At 41.0% G+C, this 20,703-nt stretch overlaps 1 protein-coding gene across 7 annotated transcripts; it reads left to right on the top strand.

Annotated features, from left to right (window-relative positions):
- The first annotated feature begins 46 nt into the window (after window positions 1–46).
- BRD9 (bromodomain containing 9) lies at window positions 47–19,526 on the top strand. Of its 7 annotated transcripts, none has more exons than XM_083582935.1 (17): window positions 47–237; window positions 1,214–1,434; window positions 2,748–2,880; window positions 3,243–3,300; window positions 3,891–4,035; window positions 5,097–5,207; window positions 6,437–6,552; window positions 9,425–9,557; window positions 11,681–11,756; window positions 12,795–12,890; window positions 13,528–13,660; window positions 14,018–14,129; window positions 15,191–15,229; window positions 15,686–15,757; window positions 17,549–17,651; window positions 17,842–18,009; window positions 18,693–19,526. In XM_083582935.1, the coding sequence occupies exons 1-17, from the start codon at window positions 123–125 to the stop codon at window positions 18,788–18,790; spliced, it is 1,929 nt and encodes a 642-aa protein (XP_083439061.1). In that variant the 5' UTR covers window positions 47–122; the 3' UTR covers window positions 18,791–19,526. The 7 variants fall into 7 exon arrangements, with proteins under 7 accessions (XP_083439061.1, XP_083439066.1, XP_083439064.1 ...); XM_083582940.1 differs by having other exon boundaries at window positions 65–237; window positions 3,240–3,300; window positions 3,923–4,035; window positions 5,101–5,207; window positions 6,440–6,552; XM_083582938.1 differs by having other exon boundaries at window positions 66–237; window positions 3,240–3,300; window positions 3,923–4,035; window positions 5,101–5,207.
- The last annotated feature ends 1,177 nt before the right edge of the window (window positions 19,527–20,703 follow it).

The raw sequence follows: 20,703 nt of genomic DNA on the forward strand, positions 1-20,703 counted from the left end.
GGCGGGGAAAGTGCTTCCTCTTTCCTCGCCGGGGCCCCTCCGTCACTTCCGGCCACGCCTCTTCCCCTGAGCGCGGAGCCTCCGCCTCCTCCCTCGCCTCTCGCCCTCGACTCGCGGCTGTTATGGGGAAGAAGCACAAGAAGCACAAGGCGGAGAAGGCCGAGTGGAGGTCCGCGCCCGCCCCGGCCGTCGTCGCCGCCACCGGAGGGGGAGGGAGCGGCGGCGCCGCCTATGACGGTGGGTGGGAGGGGGAGGGCCGTCCAGTATTAGTCGTGTCTGGATCCATTGCCTTTCTCCCCCCCCCTCTACCCCCAGTTCCTCAGTCCCCACAACAACCCTGTGAGGGAGGCCAGAAGCTGCCTGCAGGGAAGCCGCCCATTTCCTTCTCTCTCCCCCCCCCCCATTATTTATGCACACCCCCCCCCCCCGCTGCAGGGCTTGGTTTTCTATTGGGAGGGGCTGTTGCTGTTGGTTTTTTGGCATCTTTTATATTTTGTTGTGTTTTATGTGGAAATCGCTCAACTTGCTTTTGCGTATTTTAATGTTTAATTTATTGTGTATGCCGACTTTTGTTATGCCGTAGTTATTTATTTTTTTCTGAACTCTGTAAAGGTGGCATACAAATAAATGACGGGCTGAGCTCCCGTTGCTCGGTCCCTGCTCCTGCCAACCTAGCAGTTCGAAAGCACGTCAAAGTGCAAGTAGATAAATAGGTACCACTCTGGCGGGAAGGTAAACGGCGTTTCCATGCGCTGCTCTGGTTTGCCAGAAGCGGCTTAGTCATGCTGGCCACATGACCCGGAAGCTGTACGCCGGCTCCCTCGGCCAGCAAAGCGAGATGAGCACACAACCCGCTGGACTTAACTGTCAGGGGTCCTTTACCTTTTACCTTTTTATGTATGTAACACAAAACCATATATGCTATAATAAATTAATAAACTTTATCTTGCTTTTAGCCACTTTGGGTGGCTAAAACACTGTTGTTTTTCTCTGACACACTTGTTGAGGGGGGTAGGTGCCACCTTCTTCCTGACAGAGGATATCGGTGCACATTTGCTTCAGACCTGCTTTCGGCATCATAATCTGCTCTTACACATTCCTATGAATAAGGCTTATGTGATCAGCATTCCTGCTGAATGTTTGCTGTGCTAGTTTGATACTGTTTATTTATTTATTGCTTTTTACTTATTTGCTGCTGTTGTCACCTTCTTAGATTATGTGGATAAGCCCTTGGAGAAGCCATTGAAGTTGGTGTTGAAAGTTGGTGGAAGTGAAGTGACAGAACTTTCAGGATCAGGCCACGATTCCAGTTATTATGATGATAGATCAGACCATGAGAGAGAGCGGCATAAGGAGAAGAAAAAGAAGAAGAAGAAGAAATCTGACAAAGAGAAAGAAAAGCATCTTGATGATGAGGAAAGACGGAAGAGAAAGGTAAATGAGTCATTGACTTATTGTCAGAGATACTGGTCAAAGCTTTAAAACGTTACCTTATGAAAACTGTAAGTATCAGTTTGAACAAATGCATTTTTTTGTGGCAACTCCAGAGCTTTTTAAGCTATTACTTACAACTGTTGTGAAGCAATGGCAGAGGATGAGAATTTTTAAGAGTCCAGACTACAGAGTAAAGTAAACTCCATTGTATTGCCTAGTTACTTTTATAATTTAAATACTCCATCGCATCGCTGAGTTTTTATGCAAGCTCATCGAAATGCATTCACCTCATCTGTTTTGTTCAGAAGGTTTCAAAATCCCCTTCCAGAACAAATTCTGCTCCTGCAATAAGAAACCACCAGATACAATACATCACATAATACATCACACCCTTCACAGAGATCACCTAGTGATTCCCTTACATCTTAAAATATTGATTTACAAAGAGTCTGTAATCTAATATTTGTTGAGGGGTGATACTACTGAAATTACCAAGATTGTTTCAGAGTATTTAGACGAGATCTTTAAAGCTAGAGCTAAAGTTTCCTGATTTATTTAGTGGTGGCTATCTAGTCTTTTATATATTGTATGTGTTTGGACTATCAATGTATTTGGATGACTTTGGATGATTTTATTATTTTATTGTTTAAATTTATGCCAATAAAAGCCAATTGGATTATTGCAAGGTATGCTGTGTGAGACTGCTCTTTTAAGACAACTTTGTATATTCAAGTGGTCCAAATGCAGCAGCCAGATTACTGCCTGGGGTTTCCTTTAGAATTCTTATATCCCCTGTTTCAAAACCATTGCATTGGTTACTAGGTTGTCTCTGGACCCAATCCAAGGTGCTCACATTAGCGTTTAAAGCCCTAAATGACTTAGTGCTACTACTTTATGTAGTTTGCTTGTTTCTTCAGCAGCTCTTTGAATTTTGAATAACCATTTTGCAACACACTCTTGAAAACCAACAACAAAACAAATAATAATTTTACTATTTATACCCTGCCCATCTGTCTGGCTTTCCCCGGCCACTCTGGGCGGCTTGCAGTACATACAAAAACAGTAAGCTAAATAAAATAGCTAAATAAAAGCAGGATGACAAATGCAAATGGAAATAGCCCATGTACTTTTTTTAAAGATCCTGTTTTCCTAAGCATTTGGAATCTGTTTTCCTGTTGCTAAGTATCCTGAATTTTTAATGTCACAAAAGACTAATTTCAGTGATGATTTTGCGTGAATATGTTATTCTTTCATTTGTACTTGAAGAGGTTATACTGACTGTCTTTTTTACATTTCTGTTTCTTTGGTATCAGGAAGAGAAGAAAAGAAAAAGGGAGAAAGAACAATGTGATACTGAGGGTGAAACAGATGACTTTGATCCTGGAAAGAAAGTAGAGGTTGAGCCACCCTCTGATCGCCCAGTCCGAGCCTGTAGAACACAGCCAGGTGCGTTGTCAGTGACATCTGAAACTGATGTGCCATATATAAAGATTTGTATAGCGTAGGAAAACACTTCTCGGATTCTTGTTTGCTCTCAGCCCCTTCATTGGTTAAGGATGCAGTTTATTCATGTGGATAGAAATTCACATGATTCTTGTGTTATCCTTAATATTCCTCTATCATTTTCAGAAAGGCCAACCACAGAATGTAATGTGTGTTTTACTGTCCTATTCAAAAAAACCAGGATTAATAGTGGTTATATTATTTTGTAGCGATAGCATCTTTATCATTTTAGAGCTGTGATATACAGATGGCAGGAACTTTCAAAGTAGTGATCATTTGCTTTTCCTTACATTGAATTATAGCAGAAAGCGAGAGCACACCTATTCAGCAATTGTTGGAACATTTTCTTCGCCAGTTACAGAGGTAAGAATGATGCACAATGACCTGGAACGCAACCCCCACGCAAATGGGCGAGTTGTATGTGTTTCAAAGTTTTCCGGAAAACCAACACCACTGCTTAATAATATCTAATTAGTTTAAGATTGGTACTCAATAATGTAAGATGTGTAGATAGATGTGCTAAAGCGCTGGAGTGCTGGATCTGTACGCCCCCTCACTTTTAGCACCAGCTCATGTTGGTATATACAGATGTTTCTATACAGCTTATCCTGGTGATTACTTGCTAATACAGAAAGTCCTGAAATCACATGCATTTCAGATACCAAGCTGTATACAAACAGGCTGATCATTATTATTTTATTATTATTACATTTCTATACTGCCCTTCATTGCTTTGAATACATATTTTGCCAAATGCGGAAAAACATAAAATGCTTCCCCCTCCCTTTTTTTAATGAAGCAAGACAGATGGTGGTTCTTGACTGATGGAAAAATGGCATTTGTTTTACATAGGTGTTTGGGTGGCGTATATACACACTACATGTATACACATACATACATGATTTTATCCCCAAATATAACATTCCCTATATGTATGTGTTTCCCTTTTATAGGAAAGATCCTCACGGGTTTTTTGCTTTTCCAGTCACGGATGCCATTGCTCCTGGATATTCCATGATAATAAAGCATCCTATGGATTTTGGCACTATGAAAGAAAAAATTGCAGCAAACGAGTACAAGTCAGTAACAGAATTCAAGGTGAATTAATGGAGATTTGATAAAACTTTTCACAGTGTGAATTGCTAATTATTATATTCGGTCAATAGAGGTGGTAGATCATGTAAATAGCTCCAGAAAAGGTTCTATCATATTTGTGCATTTCCTATGAGTGGGCAGCAATCCCATTATTCCAGTGTGAAAGTCACATAATTTTTATGTGATACCCCCAGAGCAGGTTGTGCACAACAAAAGTCTGTGGGTTTCAAATGCAGGTGTCGGGGGGGGGGGTTGCCCATTGATCCCTGCATAACATGCAGAGGCCTGTGGAAGCTACTAAGTCAAGCACAGCCCAGTACACATATATGATGGTGCAGCAGGGGCTCAGTAAATCTCCTGTTTTTATTGCCTGCCTCAGACAACAAAAGCAGAATTTACCAAGCACATGAAAGGCCATAAAACATTACTGGCTGTACTTGTTTTAGCAGATCACAGATTGTGACGGCTTGCCCTGTAATAGTTTTGCAATTCTACGGTGTAGTCCTTGCAAGCAGCCAGTGAAGAGGGGAGCCTGTGTCTTACTTACACCAAATTACGTGTAGGCATTCATATAAACAAGTGCTGTTCCATGTAAATGAATTTCTGGCCTATAGAAAATTAGTATGCATGCAGCACGCTAGTTTTCTCTGTGGATGAATTCCACCTCCCCCTTGCAGTCTGAAGAGGAGTAGTCCTAATGCAGGCTTACAATTTCATGTGAGAACCAGGTTTTAAAAGTCCTGAGAGAGAATATCAGTGAACCAGCCAGCTCCTTGTGTTAAACAGCAAAGCGCTCTGCAAAGTTTGGCATAAATGTTAAAGCCCTGATCAGTTAAATCAGTTGAAAGTCCTAGAGCAGCAACATTGTGATCTAATCTTTTCTGGTTTCACTGTTCTCCCTAGGAAACCGAAAGGGACCAGGGCCCCTTACAAGTCGCCTGAGAAATAGTTGGTTGATATTCACCAACTGTACTATTCATTTTAACATTCTGTTGAATTTGGCCTGGCCTGGCTGTGACTGCACAACTGCAAAATATGGTAATGCCCATGTTCATGTTTTTCAGGCAGATTTTAAGCTGATGTGTGACAACGCAATGACATACAACAGACCAGACACTGTGTACTACAAACTGGCCAAGAAGATCCTCCATACAGGCTTTAAGATGATGAGCAAAGTAAGACAGCTATGAAAGTGAACATGATGAGACCAAATGTGCACGTTAAACTAGTATAGTGGGTCAAAGTGAAGGATTATTTCATCTGTATAACGTGGCTGCTGTATTCTTATGCCCTGGGCTTAAAAAAACCCCAGTAAATCTGCACTTTTATACAAATAAAGCACTGTTAGGGGAAAATGCATAATATATTCTGCTTCTAGGTATGGAAAGAGAGAAGTTGCTGTGTAGGATATTGAAGCACCACCCTGTCGCCACTAGATACCGCATGGGTTTCTAGGAATCTCCAGACATTGGCCAGACACTTTTGCATAAATGCTTACAATCACATTGCTCTTTTAAAAAAGAAAGAAACGAAAAGCTGAAATTATGAGGAAGCTGAATTCTGTGCCCAGTACCACATTCTGCACTCCTACAGAAATATGACATTCCCATAGCATGTTATATAGAAGGACATTTCCATTTTAAGTCGCTCACCTTTTACGGTAGATAACACTGGTAAGATTTGGATTCAGGTTGGAGACTTTGAACAGAAGCTTCCAGCATGGAAGCAAATTTTTCCATATTACCTTTTAAGTTCATTGGACTTGCTTAAGTTGTTTACAAGTGAGAAATAAATAAATTCTGAAACTTCTTTTGGAAAGCCAAGCATGTTAAACATCAAGGTGATGTATAGAAACATGCTTTCCTTTAAAACATTGTTGAAATGTTTTATGGTTATGAAATACAATTCATAAACCCTCTTAGTCCCCTTCTTAGCAGAAAACAGGCCCTCCCCTCACTCCTCACCTAAAATTTAAGAAAGAAACACATTAAAAGGGAAATACTTAAGGTAGGAGATGGATTTATGTATACTTTACATTAAGGTGTACTAGTACCATATTAAAAGCAGTCAAACAACTGATTTATCATATGAGCTACTGCTTCTAGCCTGTTCTGCAGGAAGATTGTGGTAAGTTCCACTTGTCAGGTAGGTGATGGTCTTTTTTTTCCTAGGTTGCAGATATTCTGGTGTCGTGCTGCCATGACTGAATCATGTTGCATCATCATTGAAGGTGTAGCTCTTAGGCACAAAGCCATGGCCATTCCCATCCCATCCCATCATCATAGCACCTTGGCTATGAGGGAAAGGTGTAAAGTCCCTGCTGCTCTGTCCTTTCTAATTCTAGGAACGGCTGTTAGCTTTGAAGCGCAGCATGTCGTTTATGCAGGACATGGATTTTTCTCAGCAGGCAGCTCTTTTGGGCGACGAAGACCCAGCTGTTGAGGAACCTGTGCCCGAAGTTGTTCCTGTTCACGTAGAGACTACCAAGAAATCCAAAAAGCCAAGTAAAGAAGTCATTAGGTAATGATACAGATGGAATGCTTTTCTCTTTTGTGTATCTTAATTACAAATTTGAATTGTGCTGATATGAAGCAGACTTGAGTTTCCTGAGATTTCAGCGTACTTAGGCAGTCACAGATTTTTTCCCCATTGCAGCCACACATTTTCCAAGGTATGTCAGGCAGCTGTTGAGGTATTTGGGTATCAAATTAGTTTTGGATAAACCAATTCCAAACTGTTGATGAATCTGCTTGAAAATCTCTTAGTTTACTTCTTTTGCATTTTACTGTGACCCAAACAAGATGTGTTTTGATTTTCATTTGTAAGGCAACCATACAAGTTGCAGTATAAGTTGCACTTCTTTAAGGATTGTAGAACAGTGCAAAAAGTACAATAAAGATAGTAGACGTGCTCATTTTTTTCCTTTTGAGGCACTTAATAATTTCATTGTGCCCTGCCTCAGCCTTAACACAGCAGAGGCCATTTCTGTGATGTTGTCTTCTCAAATCCCAATACCCTCCAGTTGCCCCTCCAAGAGCACCATTAATTCCCGTAATGTTTCTGAGTGCACAGTGATGCTGGCTACATTGCAGATTCTTCCTTGAGCTTGAACTTTCCCTCAGGCTGTCTTGTAGCTGCTGCTGACCTGACTGCTGTTGGAGGCAGTGGTGCCATTTCCCCTGAAGCCAGCAGTGGCCTCCTCTTTACTGCACTCCCTGGGCTTATAAAAGGGTGTAAGATCCTATTTTTTGTGTTATGGGGGCTGATACAAAGCATATTTTGCGACCCACTGCTTTCCTTCTACAGCTCAAAGGGGGTAAAGTTTTTTGGCCCATCAGAGCAATATTTTTAAATGACCATCTTCATGCCCTTCCCACTCCCAGCACAAGCCAAAGTTATGCATGTCCAGTGGCGTAGCGTGGGGAGTGCAGGGGGGGCTGGCCGCACCGGGCACAACATCTGGGGGGGGCGCTCGCCGCCTCCGGAGTCGCTGAAGAGCCTCGGGCGCAGGCTGTAGCAGAGCCCCATGTCTCGCGGAACCGATGAGCTGTGCGCGCGTCCGGGCTGAAGGCGTCCGGCAGGCAGTGGCTCTCAGCGCTCGCCGCGGTCCCCGCGCGTCAGGGCCGCGGAGGGCCTGCCAGGCAGCCCCTCCTCACAGCCCTGCCGCTGCTGCTGCAGCTGCTGGGCCATGTTGCATTTTCCTTGCCTCTCTGCCCTCCTCCGGGCAAGCGGCGTCGTTTGGGCGGCAGCGCCAGCGGCAACTCACCTCAGATCACCTGACACGGACCCGCCGCCGCCGTGGCTACCTTACCGTAAATACCCCAGCCCAGGCAGCAGCAAGAAGAAGCTGGCAGCGGCGGCAGGTTAGGGGTTAGGGGGCACAAATTACTTGCCTTGCCCCGGGTTAGGGGGCGCAAATTACTTGCCTTGCCCCGGGTGCTGACAACCCACGCTACGCCGCTGTGCATGTCTATGGTTTATATAGGAGAATAAAGCATGGACTTCACTCCCTTTCTCTCCTCCTCTCTGAAGCTATCAAGACTTTAAATTGCTGAACTTGTGTCCAGTAGTAGTAGTAGTAAAATAATAGATACAAAAACAATATTTGCCTATATAGGGAACAGAACAATAAATATGGGATCTATTGTATCATATTTTTAATGCTTGCCTACATAAGACAGATATCTTCCCCCATGGTTCTTTTACATAGAAAATCTTTCTTTCAGTTGTTGTTTGATAAGATGGTCATGGATTCTGTTTTAAAAGCTGAAGTACTATATTCATTTAAGCATATTAACTTGTATTTGAAGTCAGATTACTTACACCTTAAACAAAATTATTTTTCTAACTGAAGGCTGAAGAAAAAATGATTTTTGTAAACAACAAAACTGATTTTTATTGACCTTGCAGTTGGGAGAAATGCATATCTCCAATCACCCCTTAAGACAAAAGCAGGAAAGGGGGGTGGCTGGGGAGTATATACAATGTATCTGACAGTGGGCAGTTTATGCCACAGCAAATCTGCTAAATGAGACATAATTCTCATTGGGATGTAATGGGATCCAGACTCAAATTCCTCTTGGCTCGTAGGCAGAAGTGAGACCTGCTTTTTAGAGAATTAGGACTAAGATACGGACACCTCCTTTATCCTGTGCTTGTTTTCCCAGAGACATCAGGCTGTTCCTTGTTGGAAACTGAAAGTTAGATTAGTTGGAGCTTCTGGTTCAGCAATGCAATTCTTAGGTTCTTAAGCTGAAACAAAAAGCTGTGCACTGGCTAATAGTGTACATTGTATAATCCCTTGCATGCCTATAAAAAGTGTACATAAATGACATGGTACACACATGTCTCGCTTTCAGCCTACTTGCTGTTTACAAATTCATGTATCAGAACACAAAGAATTATGGCCAGACCTCACTACACATGCACAGCTGATTCAGGCATCTGAACAGCCAGAGTTTGCCCCCTTCTGTACTTGTTTGTGCTTTGCTGGTCAGTGGCAGGCATTTTGGGACAGAAACCATGGAGTGTGGGGGTGGGGGGAGAGAATGGACAAATCAGTTTCTCCTTTATGTCTCTCTTGGTTGGCTGCAAAAGAAACCATGGAAGAAACCATTATGGGAGCAGGGAGAGATGAATTAGAAATTTTACCATAGGAATCAGTAGAAACTGAACTTATTAAGCGAACCCTCACCTAACAAATGATTTCTTGGGAACACACTGTATTTGGTAAGCGGAGCCTGTGTCTAATACACATAATAATAAGAAAGTTCTGATTAACCCTGGAGAATGCCCACAATTAGTTCACTGTCATAATTTGTTGCCTAGAAATTACTTGGAGAAAAGTAGACATGATTTCATATTTATTGCACAACTTGTAACTTGTTTGTAGCTGCATATTTGAACCAGAAGGCAATGCATGCAGCCTGACCGACAGCACTGCTGAAGAGCACGTTCTGGCTTTGGTGGAACATGCAGCAGATGAAGCTCGGGACCGGATCAGTCGATGTCTCCCAAACAGCAAGGTCGTGCCGCTTGATCCAAGTTTCCATTTTTTCGTTCTGCTTAACATTGCCAGAAACAATGTCCTCATCAGATTGAATAAGCATTTTTTGTGTGGCATCTGATACGTTAATTATATTTTAAGGACTGCCTCTTCCCGTATGAAGTGACCCAGACCTGGCACTCACCCTATGCCTGCCTCCTCCATGAGAGGTCTGGAGGGTGGCAACATGGGGACAGACCTTTTCTGCAGTCAGTGGCTCCCCATATGTGGAAGGCTCACCTGGCGCCAGCATTACATCTCTTTAGGCACCAAGTGAAAACATTCCTCTTCACCTAGGCCTTTGGCTGATTAAACCATCTCTGGCCTTTTAAACTGTGTTTTGTGTTTTTACACTGTGATCCTTGGATGAAGGGCGGTATATAAATTTAATAATTAAGTTTCACATGTGATTGCTTTATGGCTGTTAAATTTCCAGAGCACAGTTTCCAGTCCCCACTTTCAATATAACACAAATGAAGTGTCACCTAGGATTTGTTCCTCGGTATCTGCCTTGGTGAACCCCCCACCCCCCGAGCTTTTAATAAGTTAATAATGGTAATAAGTTAATAATATTAGTTATTTTAACTACCATATTTTTCGCTCTATAACACGCACCCGACCATAAGACGCACCTAGTTTTTAGAGAAGGAAAACAAGAAAAAAAATATTCTAAACGAAACAGTGGATGTATGATTTTTGTGGTTCATGCTGTGGCCACAGACGTGATCTGACAGTGAGTTTGGAGTAGCCCAATGCAAAAATCCTGAGGATCCATGTGGATGCATGCTTTGTAACCACGTTTTAAGTGGGGAGGGAAGGAAAAGCACTCAAGGGACAAGGAGCACACGTGGGGTGTGTGGAGAAGGATGCTGCTAATAATGCAGGAGAGGGGTTTAAGGGGAGAAGGCTCCTCTCCCCTCCCGCTTTGCTCCTTTAAAGCAAGCAGGCTCTGCTTTTCTCCCTCCTCCCCGCTCATCCCCAGCTTAGCGAGCTGAAAAACTTTGCTGCTATGTAGCGGGAGGAGAGAGGGACAGAGAGCCTGCTTACTTTAAAGAAGCCAACCGGACAGGAGCCGCTTACACTCATGTAAGCGGCTCCTCTCCTCTCCTGCTTTGCTCCTTTAAAGAAGCAGGCTCTCTGTCCCTCTCTCCTCCCCACTCAGCGGCTCTTGTCCCACTTTGCTGTTTTAAAGCGAGCCACGGAGGAGGAAAGGAAGGGGAACCATGGATCCTCTGCTCACGACTGCAGCAGATCCCCCCCGCCACACATAGGCATTCCCTCCATAACACGCACAGACATTTCCCCTTACTTTCTAGGAGGAAAAAAGTGAGTGTTATGGTGCAAAAAATACGGTAATGGATCCAGAGTGCTGTCAGGATAGGACCTGGGGGGTGAGGGTTCAGAGCTTCATCAATGGGCCTATCACAATCTCTCATAATAGGCTACTTCATGAGATCATTGTGGAGATAAAATAAGTGAAGGGGAAGTATGCACCTTGAGCTTCTTGGAAGAAAAGGACAATATAAAAGTAATAATACACTAAATAGCTTCATGTAATACTCCAGATTGGGGCAACCAAAAGTTGATAAGGTTCTCCATTTTGGCACTATGGGAAGATAAAAATAAAAGATTGTAGCCTTCTGATGAATCAGATCTAGCTTATTAAACAATTCAGGTGTTTATATTAAAAGCACAAATGCTCTGAACACACTTATGAAAACAGGCTTAAGATGATGCAGTTTTTTCAAAGGTGCTTATTCATACTCAATTATGCACCTGCAAACTCCCTTTCCAGGCACACATCCAGCATGTGAGTGTCGAGTGGCCCAGGGGGAGGCTGTACTCTGTCTTAAGCACCACGGCTGTGCATAGGCTCTGCACAGCAACCATAGGTGAATAAAGTAGAGAATAAAGGTGTTAAGGAAATAAGGTTCAGTTGTCACCAGAGCTCTGGAACATGCTCTCAAAAGAGGCAGTGCTAATGTTGTAGATCTCAGTAGCGCAGACAAACTGTTAGGATCTGACATTTTAAAATCTGAATAGGTGCTTCCTTTTGGTGAATGTAAAAATAATTTCTATTTCTGCCATATTTTTTAAGTACAGATAGGCTACCTGAAAAAGAATGGTGATGGGTCTTTGGTCTTCAGCGTACTCAATCCATCAGATCCAGAAGCAGAAGGTAATGGTTGTGCTAACTTTTGCAAGCTTTGTTTAAAGTTGTAGGTATGCTTTTATTGCTGCATGGCTAGGTTCTCTCTTTAAATTTGCTCTGAGGTGCTTTCATCTTAGATTGAACAACCCAAACAAATATGAAGCAGTAATGATATGCGTTGAAATGTTTGCAACAGTACAGTAAGATGTGTATTGCAACTCATCCTAAGCTAAAATGGATGTTTAATACAGACACGGTTGAAGGTTTATGGCTAATACTACAAATAGCTTCAAAATGAAGCTTCATTTGTCAGTAGTGTCTAAAAAAAGACTAAGGAATCTTATTGTTGACTGGATACCTGTGATGTTCCTCTAAACTCTTATTTGAATTAGCATAAATGCATCTTCTGCTTTTTTGACCTGATCTTCATCTGCTTAATTAAAACATGAATTGCCAGTCTGTGATACAACAGTGTGGGCTGTAAGACATTCTTGGACAGAAGGAAAAAGACCCAATGGTCTGGGCAGTGGTGTTGAAAAAGATCTGTATTCCTCTTTGCCTCTCCCTGTTTGCTGGTGCCTGCTCCACAGCCAAATAAACTAGAGGCTGAAATTGCAATAAAGTCTAGAGGGCTGCATGTATTGTAGTGGAATGATGCCATCTCACGCCTTACTCAGTTGAAGAAAAAAATGCACATCAGTGAGGAAATTGACTTGTGTTTGTCTGCTTATACAGTGTATGGACTAAAATACATAATAACTGCTGAGTGTGATAAAAAAAATTCCATACTCAGGAATATTATCTATATGTGTTCCTCGTGTTGATTTTAGAGGTTTGTAAAATGTGTTGAAGGGACTTTAAGATCCATGCCAAATCAACCATGTAGTTCATGATGCCTTGGTCTTCGTGGCAACCGTGGGCATGTCTCATATAATAAAAGGGATTGTTATCTTAATTATAATTATTATTTTGTGTTTTTCATTGCCTTTTGAACATAGTGTCCTAAAAAGCAGGATAGAAATTAATTACATAAATAAATGTAATGCACATTTCCTTTTAATACAGAGGAAGAAACCCATCCAGTGGATCTGAGTTCTTTGTCAAGCAAGTTATTACCTGGTTTCACAGCCCTGGGCTTCAAAGATGAAAGAAGGCACAAAGGTAGTTAAGGCAACTAAATATTGTGTCTTCAGGATTAAACAATTTGTCCTCATATTAAACCATTCATTCAGAACTGAATAGTATTAAGAAGGTGATTTCAGTTAACTAGTTGTTTTCAGAACTTGATTAGTTGACTGTATATCTAAACCAAACAAGTAAAAAAAAAAAAATCATGTTGGGAGAAGTAATTGGCCATGTTTGGACACTCATACTTCGGTTTAACCAGAAGTCTCTAATTAATGTAGTTCCTTGTTTTCTCTGAACCAGGAGAATATTAAACCACTTTTTTTTTTCTAAGATCTTGGCTTGTTCTGAAGCTGGAAGCCATAGTTTTTCAGCTGAGGCTTAAACCATGGTTAATTTAGAGGCTTCCTGGTTTGCCTCCTCACACTGCAAAGGGAAGAGTGAAGACAAACAAGTTTGTTTGTATCTCAGTTTAATACGCCAATATATGATTGTCAAAGCTGGGTGATTATTACAATTCTGTTTGTGGTGTCTGACTTACGATAGCTGATTCACACGTGCATTATCAAGAGATGTACATGGATCTGTAAACAAATCCTAAGAAATGCAGTTGGGTTTGGAAGGGGACGAGGTTGAGAAGAGGATTTCAAACACATTTTTCTTATATTTCCAGTCACGTTCCTTTCAAGTGCTAATACAGCACTTTCGATGCAGCACCATTCTATCTTTCATGATCTGAAAGCAGATGAAATGGAACTGCTGTATTCAGCATATGGAGATGAAACTGGGATCCAGTGTGCCCTAAGGTAAAGAAGTTGTCGTGCACATTGAACTCTTATATAATTATATTAATTGCTTGTTTACTTTTGTCTGTCATTCATATCGTACTCTCCTTCCATCTTGGTGCCACAGACCACTACACCAGCACAGAAGCTTAAGATTAGGATATACAAAGAAGAACAATAGTTCACGTGGAAGCGGGAATAAATGGCATACAAAAATTTGTAGCTTCAAATTCCATCAGGGTGACAACTTTTTTGAAGAACCACGGAAGACAGCTTTTCAAAACCAAAATGTGTTTTGCTTTTTGCAGTGTTTACATTTAATTTAAAAGTATATATGCAGCCGACTGAACTGCTGGTCTTATGTCACAAATCTTCTAGTTTGCAGGAATTTGTGAAGGATTCTGGAATTTACAGCAAAAAAATAGTGGATGACTTGCTGGATCAAATCACTGGTGGAGATCATTCCAAAATTATTTATCAGCTAAAGCAGGTAGGTCTGCATTATGCAGAGATCCAACCAGTTTTTACACAGTTAGTGTGGGATCAGTAGTTTCCCCTTCAAAGTATTTTTATTAAAATCTTCAAATTATGTACGGTAGAATTGGTCAGTGGCAGCACCTGAAACTCATAAAGCCTTTTCTGGAACTCATGAATATGGCTACACTGTTTGAACACCTTACACAAATCCTTGTCTTGACAAACAATCCCCTTCAGATCTAGCATAGAGGGGCTCAGGGTGACAAACGTGTGCAGAAGAGATTGTCTGCAGAGGGCGCTTCTCATGAGAAAAGCTGCACATGCATGTTTCAGTCAGAATTAAAGTTGCGTAATATTACATGTTTGTAAAACTAATCCTTTGCGGGGGTGAGAGAAGCATGGTTTCTCAATCAAGCTACTCAGAAGTACCATATTCTTTCGTGTATAAGATGAGGTTTTTTGCTTAAAGAAATAAGAAGTAAAAAAATGGGGGTCGTCTTGTACACGGAACATTGGTGTCCAGGGGGATTTTTAAAATATAATATCTTCTTTCTTCACTATCCCATATTTCTAGTTTGAAAGTAAATCCAAATTATGACTGATTCAATAGAAACACTGTTTATTCTGCAGATGTCTCTCTCATTGGCCTGGTTTGCACATTGCATTAAACCCCTGTTTAACGTGCTGGTGTACACAGCTCAGATGTTCCCATGCCACTTCTTCCTTGCGTCTTCGACATCACAGACAAAACAAGCCAGAATCTGGTTTGTTGGGTTGACCAAACCCCAAGGCTCATGGTTTATTTCATGCGGGAAAACCCGCCAGTGGTAACCAAGGTTTGTTCTTCAGTTCTCGTGGTTGGTTTGAATAAAACAAACCTGGGTGCAGGCAGCACAGCAAGGCAGACTCTGGCTTGTTTTGTCCACAGTGTGGCAACAAGATTGGTGTGGAAGAGTCATGGGAACTTTTGAGCATCATGCACCAGCGCACTGCTTGCTCACATAAAACCATTAGTGTGCTTTACTCAAAAAAAGAAACAGGAAAAATGAACCATTTTAATGTTCTGGTTTTCAGAGGAGAAACATTCCAGTGAAGCCACCAGATGAAGTCAAAGTAAGTCCTAATACATTTTATTTTTAACCAGACTTCTTGTTCATATGTAATAGTGTGCTTTTTCTTGGAAACCGCCCTGGGAATATGATTGAAATATTCTTTAGTTGATATTCCTGCATTGCAGAGTATTAGACTGGGTGTTTTACATTTCTCTAATTCTACTGTAAATACAGAAATAAGAATTGCAATCAGTGTGTTCCATAAATCATAGAATCACTATAATTTAGATATTTTGGAAACCTCAAGATTTGTTTAAATTGGGTTTTCTGTATTATTTTCTGTTTCCTTTCATTTTGTATTTATTTGTTTTTAAGTACCAAGGGAAAAAACAATCCACATTGAAAGCTTACATTTTCTTCTTGTTACTTCATTGGCGGTGTAAAATAAAAGATGTCAAATGGAAAATGAATACAGATTGTAAATTACCAACAATCTGAATGTGCTTTGATGTTTAAGGTTCCACCAGTCCTCATAAAAGAAGAACACAAATTGCGCAATACTTGCCCAGATGCCTCCAAGCAGAGTATGGTAAGATTTCTTGTTTAGCCTGTGCCTTGTAAATGGCCTAATGAACCACCAGACCACAGGCCTAATCCAGCCCCTGCCCCCCCAAAGCTTTTTTATGGCTTTACCAAATTTGGCAGTGTGGAATCTGCAGGGACACGTGGTTGGAGAAGTTGATCAGACGAAGGTGGCAGGCCGGCTGCAGCCGCATCAGTGGTGTTGTCCCTGTCTGCTGCAACTTCTGCCTCTGTCCTGCTGCGCCCTTGCTCCTTTTCGGCAGATTAAGGTTTCATTGGAAAATTCTGGTAACACCGTAAGGGCTTGCGTTTGATCAAAGCCATACTTCTCCTGCCTCTCCCCTTATTGCTTCCTGTAAGTTAGCTGAACAGCCTGAAATGTTCACATCCAAATCTTGGAGAGCATTGTTAGATCTTCACATCGGTTTGTGGGTGATCTTTAAAAAGCCACTTGACGTGGTTGTTGCTGTCACGATTAAGTAATTGTTTATTTCAGTTTATCGTATTACAAATATCGCAAAAAGGCATTAGTAAATCATGGTGGGAGAGGGTGCTCTGTTTATTAACTTATTTGATCTTTATCACAATGAAATTAATTTTCATTCATTATGGTGACTGCTAACTGGAGGATAGGGGTGGCAGGTAACATCCAAAATACACAGGTGCCTACTAAATTAACCTAAGTGGCAAAAATATAACCTCACCTGCTTTTTGGGCTTGCACACTTTTGGCATTTGAATTTGTAATGAGGAAATGCAGCCTTGAACTGAAGAATGTTGGCCATTATGAATTGTGGTTAGTTTTGCTTCAAGCAAACCACCATGATAAGCTGAGGTTCATTCTTGGGTTTCCAATTATGCTTTGTTTGAGCAAAACAAAGCACAATCCCTCGTTCAAATCTAACGCTAAGCCCAGGGATCATAATTGGTTTCCTCCTAGCCTTTGTAGGAAGGAGTAAAACATGTGTGGTTCAGAGAGTCACAGTGAATGGTTTCCTGTGATGGGAAAGCAGCCTGCTGGATCAGGCCAAAGGCCCATCTTGTCCAGCATCCTGTTCTTGCAGTGACCAACCAGATGCTTAGGGAAAGCTCACAAACAGGACTGAGCACAACCACCACTCTCTCCACCTGTGATTCCCAGCCATCAGCATTCAGAATTCAGCATTCTTTGCATCCTCTTGTCTAATCCTCTTTGAAAGCCATCCAAGATGGTGGCCATCACTACGTCTTGTGGGAGTAAACCCCATAGTTTAACAATGCACTGTCTGAGCACTTTCTTTTGTCTGTCTTGAATCTTTCAGTATTCAGCTTCCTTGGATGTTAACAAACTGTAGTGTCGTGAGAGAGGAAGAAACACTTTTCTCTGCCCTCTTTCTCTAAACTAAAAAGCCCCCAATGTTATAACAGTTCATCATAGATGAGACGTTCCATCCCCTTCATCATTTTAGTTGTCTTTTTCTGAACCTTTCCCAGTTCCACAACCTCCTTTTTGATGTGAGGATAATCCTAGGAGTTCCTTCTTAAACCAGTAAACAATGGTATTGGGTGATAGCAGTGAATCCTTTTTGGAATGCTGCCAGGATTAAATGTAAAAATTAAGATTTTCTCCTCCATGCAGTACACGTTTTCAACATGGTCACAAGTGTTTGCCTGTTTGACTTCCCAGTGAAAGTCATGAAGGGTGCACTTAGCCTTGCTTGATAATGTGCTTCTACTGGAGAGGGGAGTCATGTCTGTAGCAGCCATATGTAAACAGTTACTTACGTTGTGTAGCTGTCATTTTTCTCTTCTTTCTTCAGGTTGGGGAAGCCATTGGAGACAATACTAGTTCCGTTTTGGATTTTTTGTCTATGAAGCCATATTCAGACGTGTCCCTTGATATATCCATGTTGAATTCATTGGGTAAGCATGTTCTTAAGAGTAGTTCAGTGTTGAAAGTATGATTCAGTAGTATATTATATGTAGTTTGGTCCATCAATCAAATTTTATTCTAGGCCTAGTCTAACATGGTTTTGCCACAGATTGCCACCCTTTTGTTAAATCATTTATTCAAAAATCTAGCATGCACTGAATGATGCGTTGTTTTTCTCAGGTAAAGTAAAGAAGGAGCTTGATCATGAGGACAATCATTTACACTTGGATGAAACCACCAAATTACTGCAGGACCTTCATGAGGCTCAGGCCGACAGAGTAGGATCCAGACCGTCCTCCAACCTCAGCTCCCTCTCCAATGCTTCTGAAAGGGATCAACACCACCTAGGTAAATCTGGTTGAACAACATGAGCTCCTGAGCCTTCTCAGTCCCACTTAAAATTGAATAGTTTGTGAGATGCCCAAGATACTGACTGCATTGACAGTATTGGCAATCACATAATTACAGTGGTGATGAGATTGCCCCAAAAGGTCCTTGGGAGGGCAGGATGCAAATACAAATAGGTTGATAGATAGGACCATTACTGTGATTTATTTCTACTTAAAATTGCAAATTTAAAATCCTTTGTTTGAATATATTTGACCTTTCAATGACTATTAAAAAACATGGCAAGAAATTAAACAGCCGTAAAAACTATTTGCAGTATAAAACAGCCCAAAAGCAATTTTACAAAGATTGATTTCATGTTATGAGAACATGACATTGACAAGTTTTCATTCCAAGTCTCAGGGCCACCGCAGGAAGTGTCTGCTCATACCCAACATCAATCACACTTCTGATAGAAGGGACTAAGTAGATAGGCTGGGTGCAGGGTTTTGCCACAAATGTAATGAAAATTTGACATTTCTAAAATCATTGATGGAGAATATGATTAAAAACCACCAACTATAATCCTTTACCTATTTAGCTGAACTCTGTTAACTTGCATAAAATTGCACTGTTTCCTGAGTGTATGGAACTTTTCAGACTTGTTAATTTATCCTTTCTGGCCCTCTCCTTGTTTTCCACAGGAAGCCCTTCTCACTTAAGTGTAGGAGAACAACAAGATATGGTCCATGACCCCTATGAATTTCTTCAGTCTCCAGAACCTACAAATGCCAATAATTAACCTTGCATATATTGTATTTATTTTGTGCTTTTTATACTGTGTAAACAATTTATGTAGTTCTGTCAACTAGCATGCATTTCTATTTGCCCTTTTTATTTTGTATGAAGATTGCTAAATAATAATGCTCGTGCATATTTGTAAATATTACTTGGGTTTATATATCATGGTATTTGGACCATTTCATATGGTATTTTAGGTGTGTACAATAGATCTGAAGAAGCAATCTCAAATTACGTATTTAAGATACCTTATTTATATTTTAAAAAATGCTAACCAGCTGTTTATCATGCTGTCAATCGTTTAAAAGTTTTTTATTTAGTGTGCCGCTATGGCCGTATAGGAGGAGCATTTTTTCCAGTGGTGATACAGTGTTAGTCACAGAGACCTATTAATACCAAGGTGGCTCTGCTGTATGACTGACTTTAGACATCACCCAGACATTTCAGAACCGTGGTTGTCCTTCTCCTTCTCTTTCTCCAGTTGCTCACTGCAAAGGTGGCCAGATTAAAAGTTATATACAGCCCAGATCCTCAATAGTAATATTGAAGATTTACAGCTTAAAAAGTTCAGCCCTTGCCAAATTATCCAGATTTTTAACACGTTTTAAATTTTAAATGAAGAATTTGAAATTTGACACTAAATGACTTTTTTAAAAGAATTTATATTATGGATAAACTAGAATCATTTTGTTGTTCATTGACAATATTGTAAATATGAATAAAACTCATCAATGCAATTGTGCTCTGGTGTTCTTGGTACTTAGTTCTCCAGTTCTTCATTAACTTGAAATTTGGTGTACCAGAAACAGACCTGCCTGGAGCTCTCTTTACACTTTACACATGGAAAATATAGTGTGGTGAAAGTGATCAACTAGAGTTGTGGACTATGGGGGAAGAAAGTCTCTCCACTGCAGCAGTTCTGTCCAGTACACCAACAGCAGCAAGTAAAGGAGCAGCAAAACTTTGGGATGGGGCTAAATATACAGCCCTGCAGTCCCTTTCACTGCTTGTCCTCTACATATCAGTAATGAGTGAAGAGAACTAAAGATTAAAAATTGCTTTAAAACTTTGACCATGTGAAGTCCTATAGCAAATCTGTTTTCTGCTTGTGGTGATCCCAATTTTCTAGGCTAATGCTGTGTCACAAAATGTTCCCAAACAATTACCAAGCTCAGGGGAGCACCAACAACAGAACTTGTTAGTTTAGCATTTGACTAGGGTTAATACATCGAACAGCTTTGAGAGCTAATTCAAGACTTCCTTTTGTGCTGTGTTTCTAGGTATAGGTCTGGGCTTTAAAGGACTCTAAGCAAGTTTTCTGCAGATTGCTGTTTGTTCAAATTAATTGCTGTTTGTTCAAAGTAAAATGTGGGTTTTCTGGGAGAAAGTACTGGAACCAAAACAAAAACAAAACCCTGCTCAGAAACAGCTTTTAAAGCATGGACCTGTGCCTGGAAAACATGGTACAAAAGGAAGTCTGGATAAGCCCTAAATGATGAAATTCCGGCTTGAGGGCAGGCGGAGGAAGAAGCTGTCAGAGAAAACAACCAATGTGGTTAAAAGAGGCAGGGTAGCATTAAGGGTGAAGATAAGCAAAGGGAAAGGAAACTGGACTCCAGGAAATCTTGGTGCACAGGAAACAGAAATAAGAATGCAGGGGATGGGGAGGGTGGAATCACAGTGCCAAGAGGACTTTGCTAGGGTCTAAATTTCACATATTTATTTGAACTAACCTACCAGTAAGGAACTGTTACTTTTCTTTTGGTGGCACAACTACTCAGTGCAGAATTGGAAAGTGACACCTACACATCACACAATGGCAACAGAATGCATGGACAATTGCTTCAGTTGAAAAGTTGACCAAAAGAGTGCACGCTTTGGACTGCACATGTGACATGGATGGCTTTATTGAAA

The sequence above is a fragment of the Podarcis filfolensis genome (genome assembly GCF_964270895.1).
Source record: "Podarcis filfolensis genome assembly, chromosome: 13".
In the NCBI taxonomy this organism is placed as follows: Eukaryota; Metazoa; Chordata; class Lepidosauria; order Squamata; family Lacertidae; genus Podarcis; species Podarcis filfolensis.

Excerpts from the sequence above, each read along its gene's own strand:
- BRD9 (XM_083582934.1), top strand. The coding sequence starts at position 123 with ATGGGGAAGAAGCACAAGAAGCACAAGGCGGAGAAGGCCGAGTGGAGG. Across the intron at positions 238-1,213 it reads CGGCGGCGCCGCCTATGACG|ATTATGTGGATAAGCCCTTG; the intron begins GTGGGTGGGAGG and ends TCACCTTCTTAG. Across the intron at positions 5,208-6,436 it reads GCTTTAAGATGATGAGCAAA|CAGGCAGCTCTTTTGGGCGA; the intron begins GTAAGACAGCTA and ends GATTTTTCTCAG.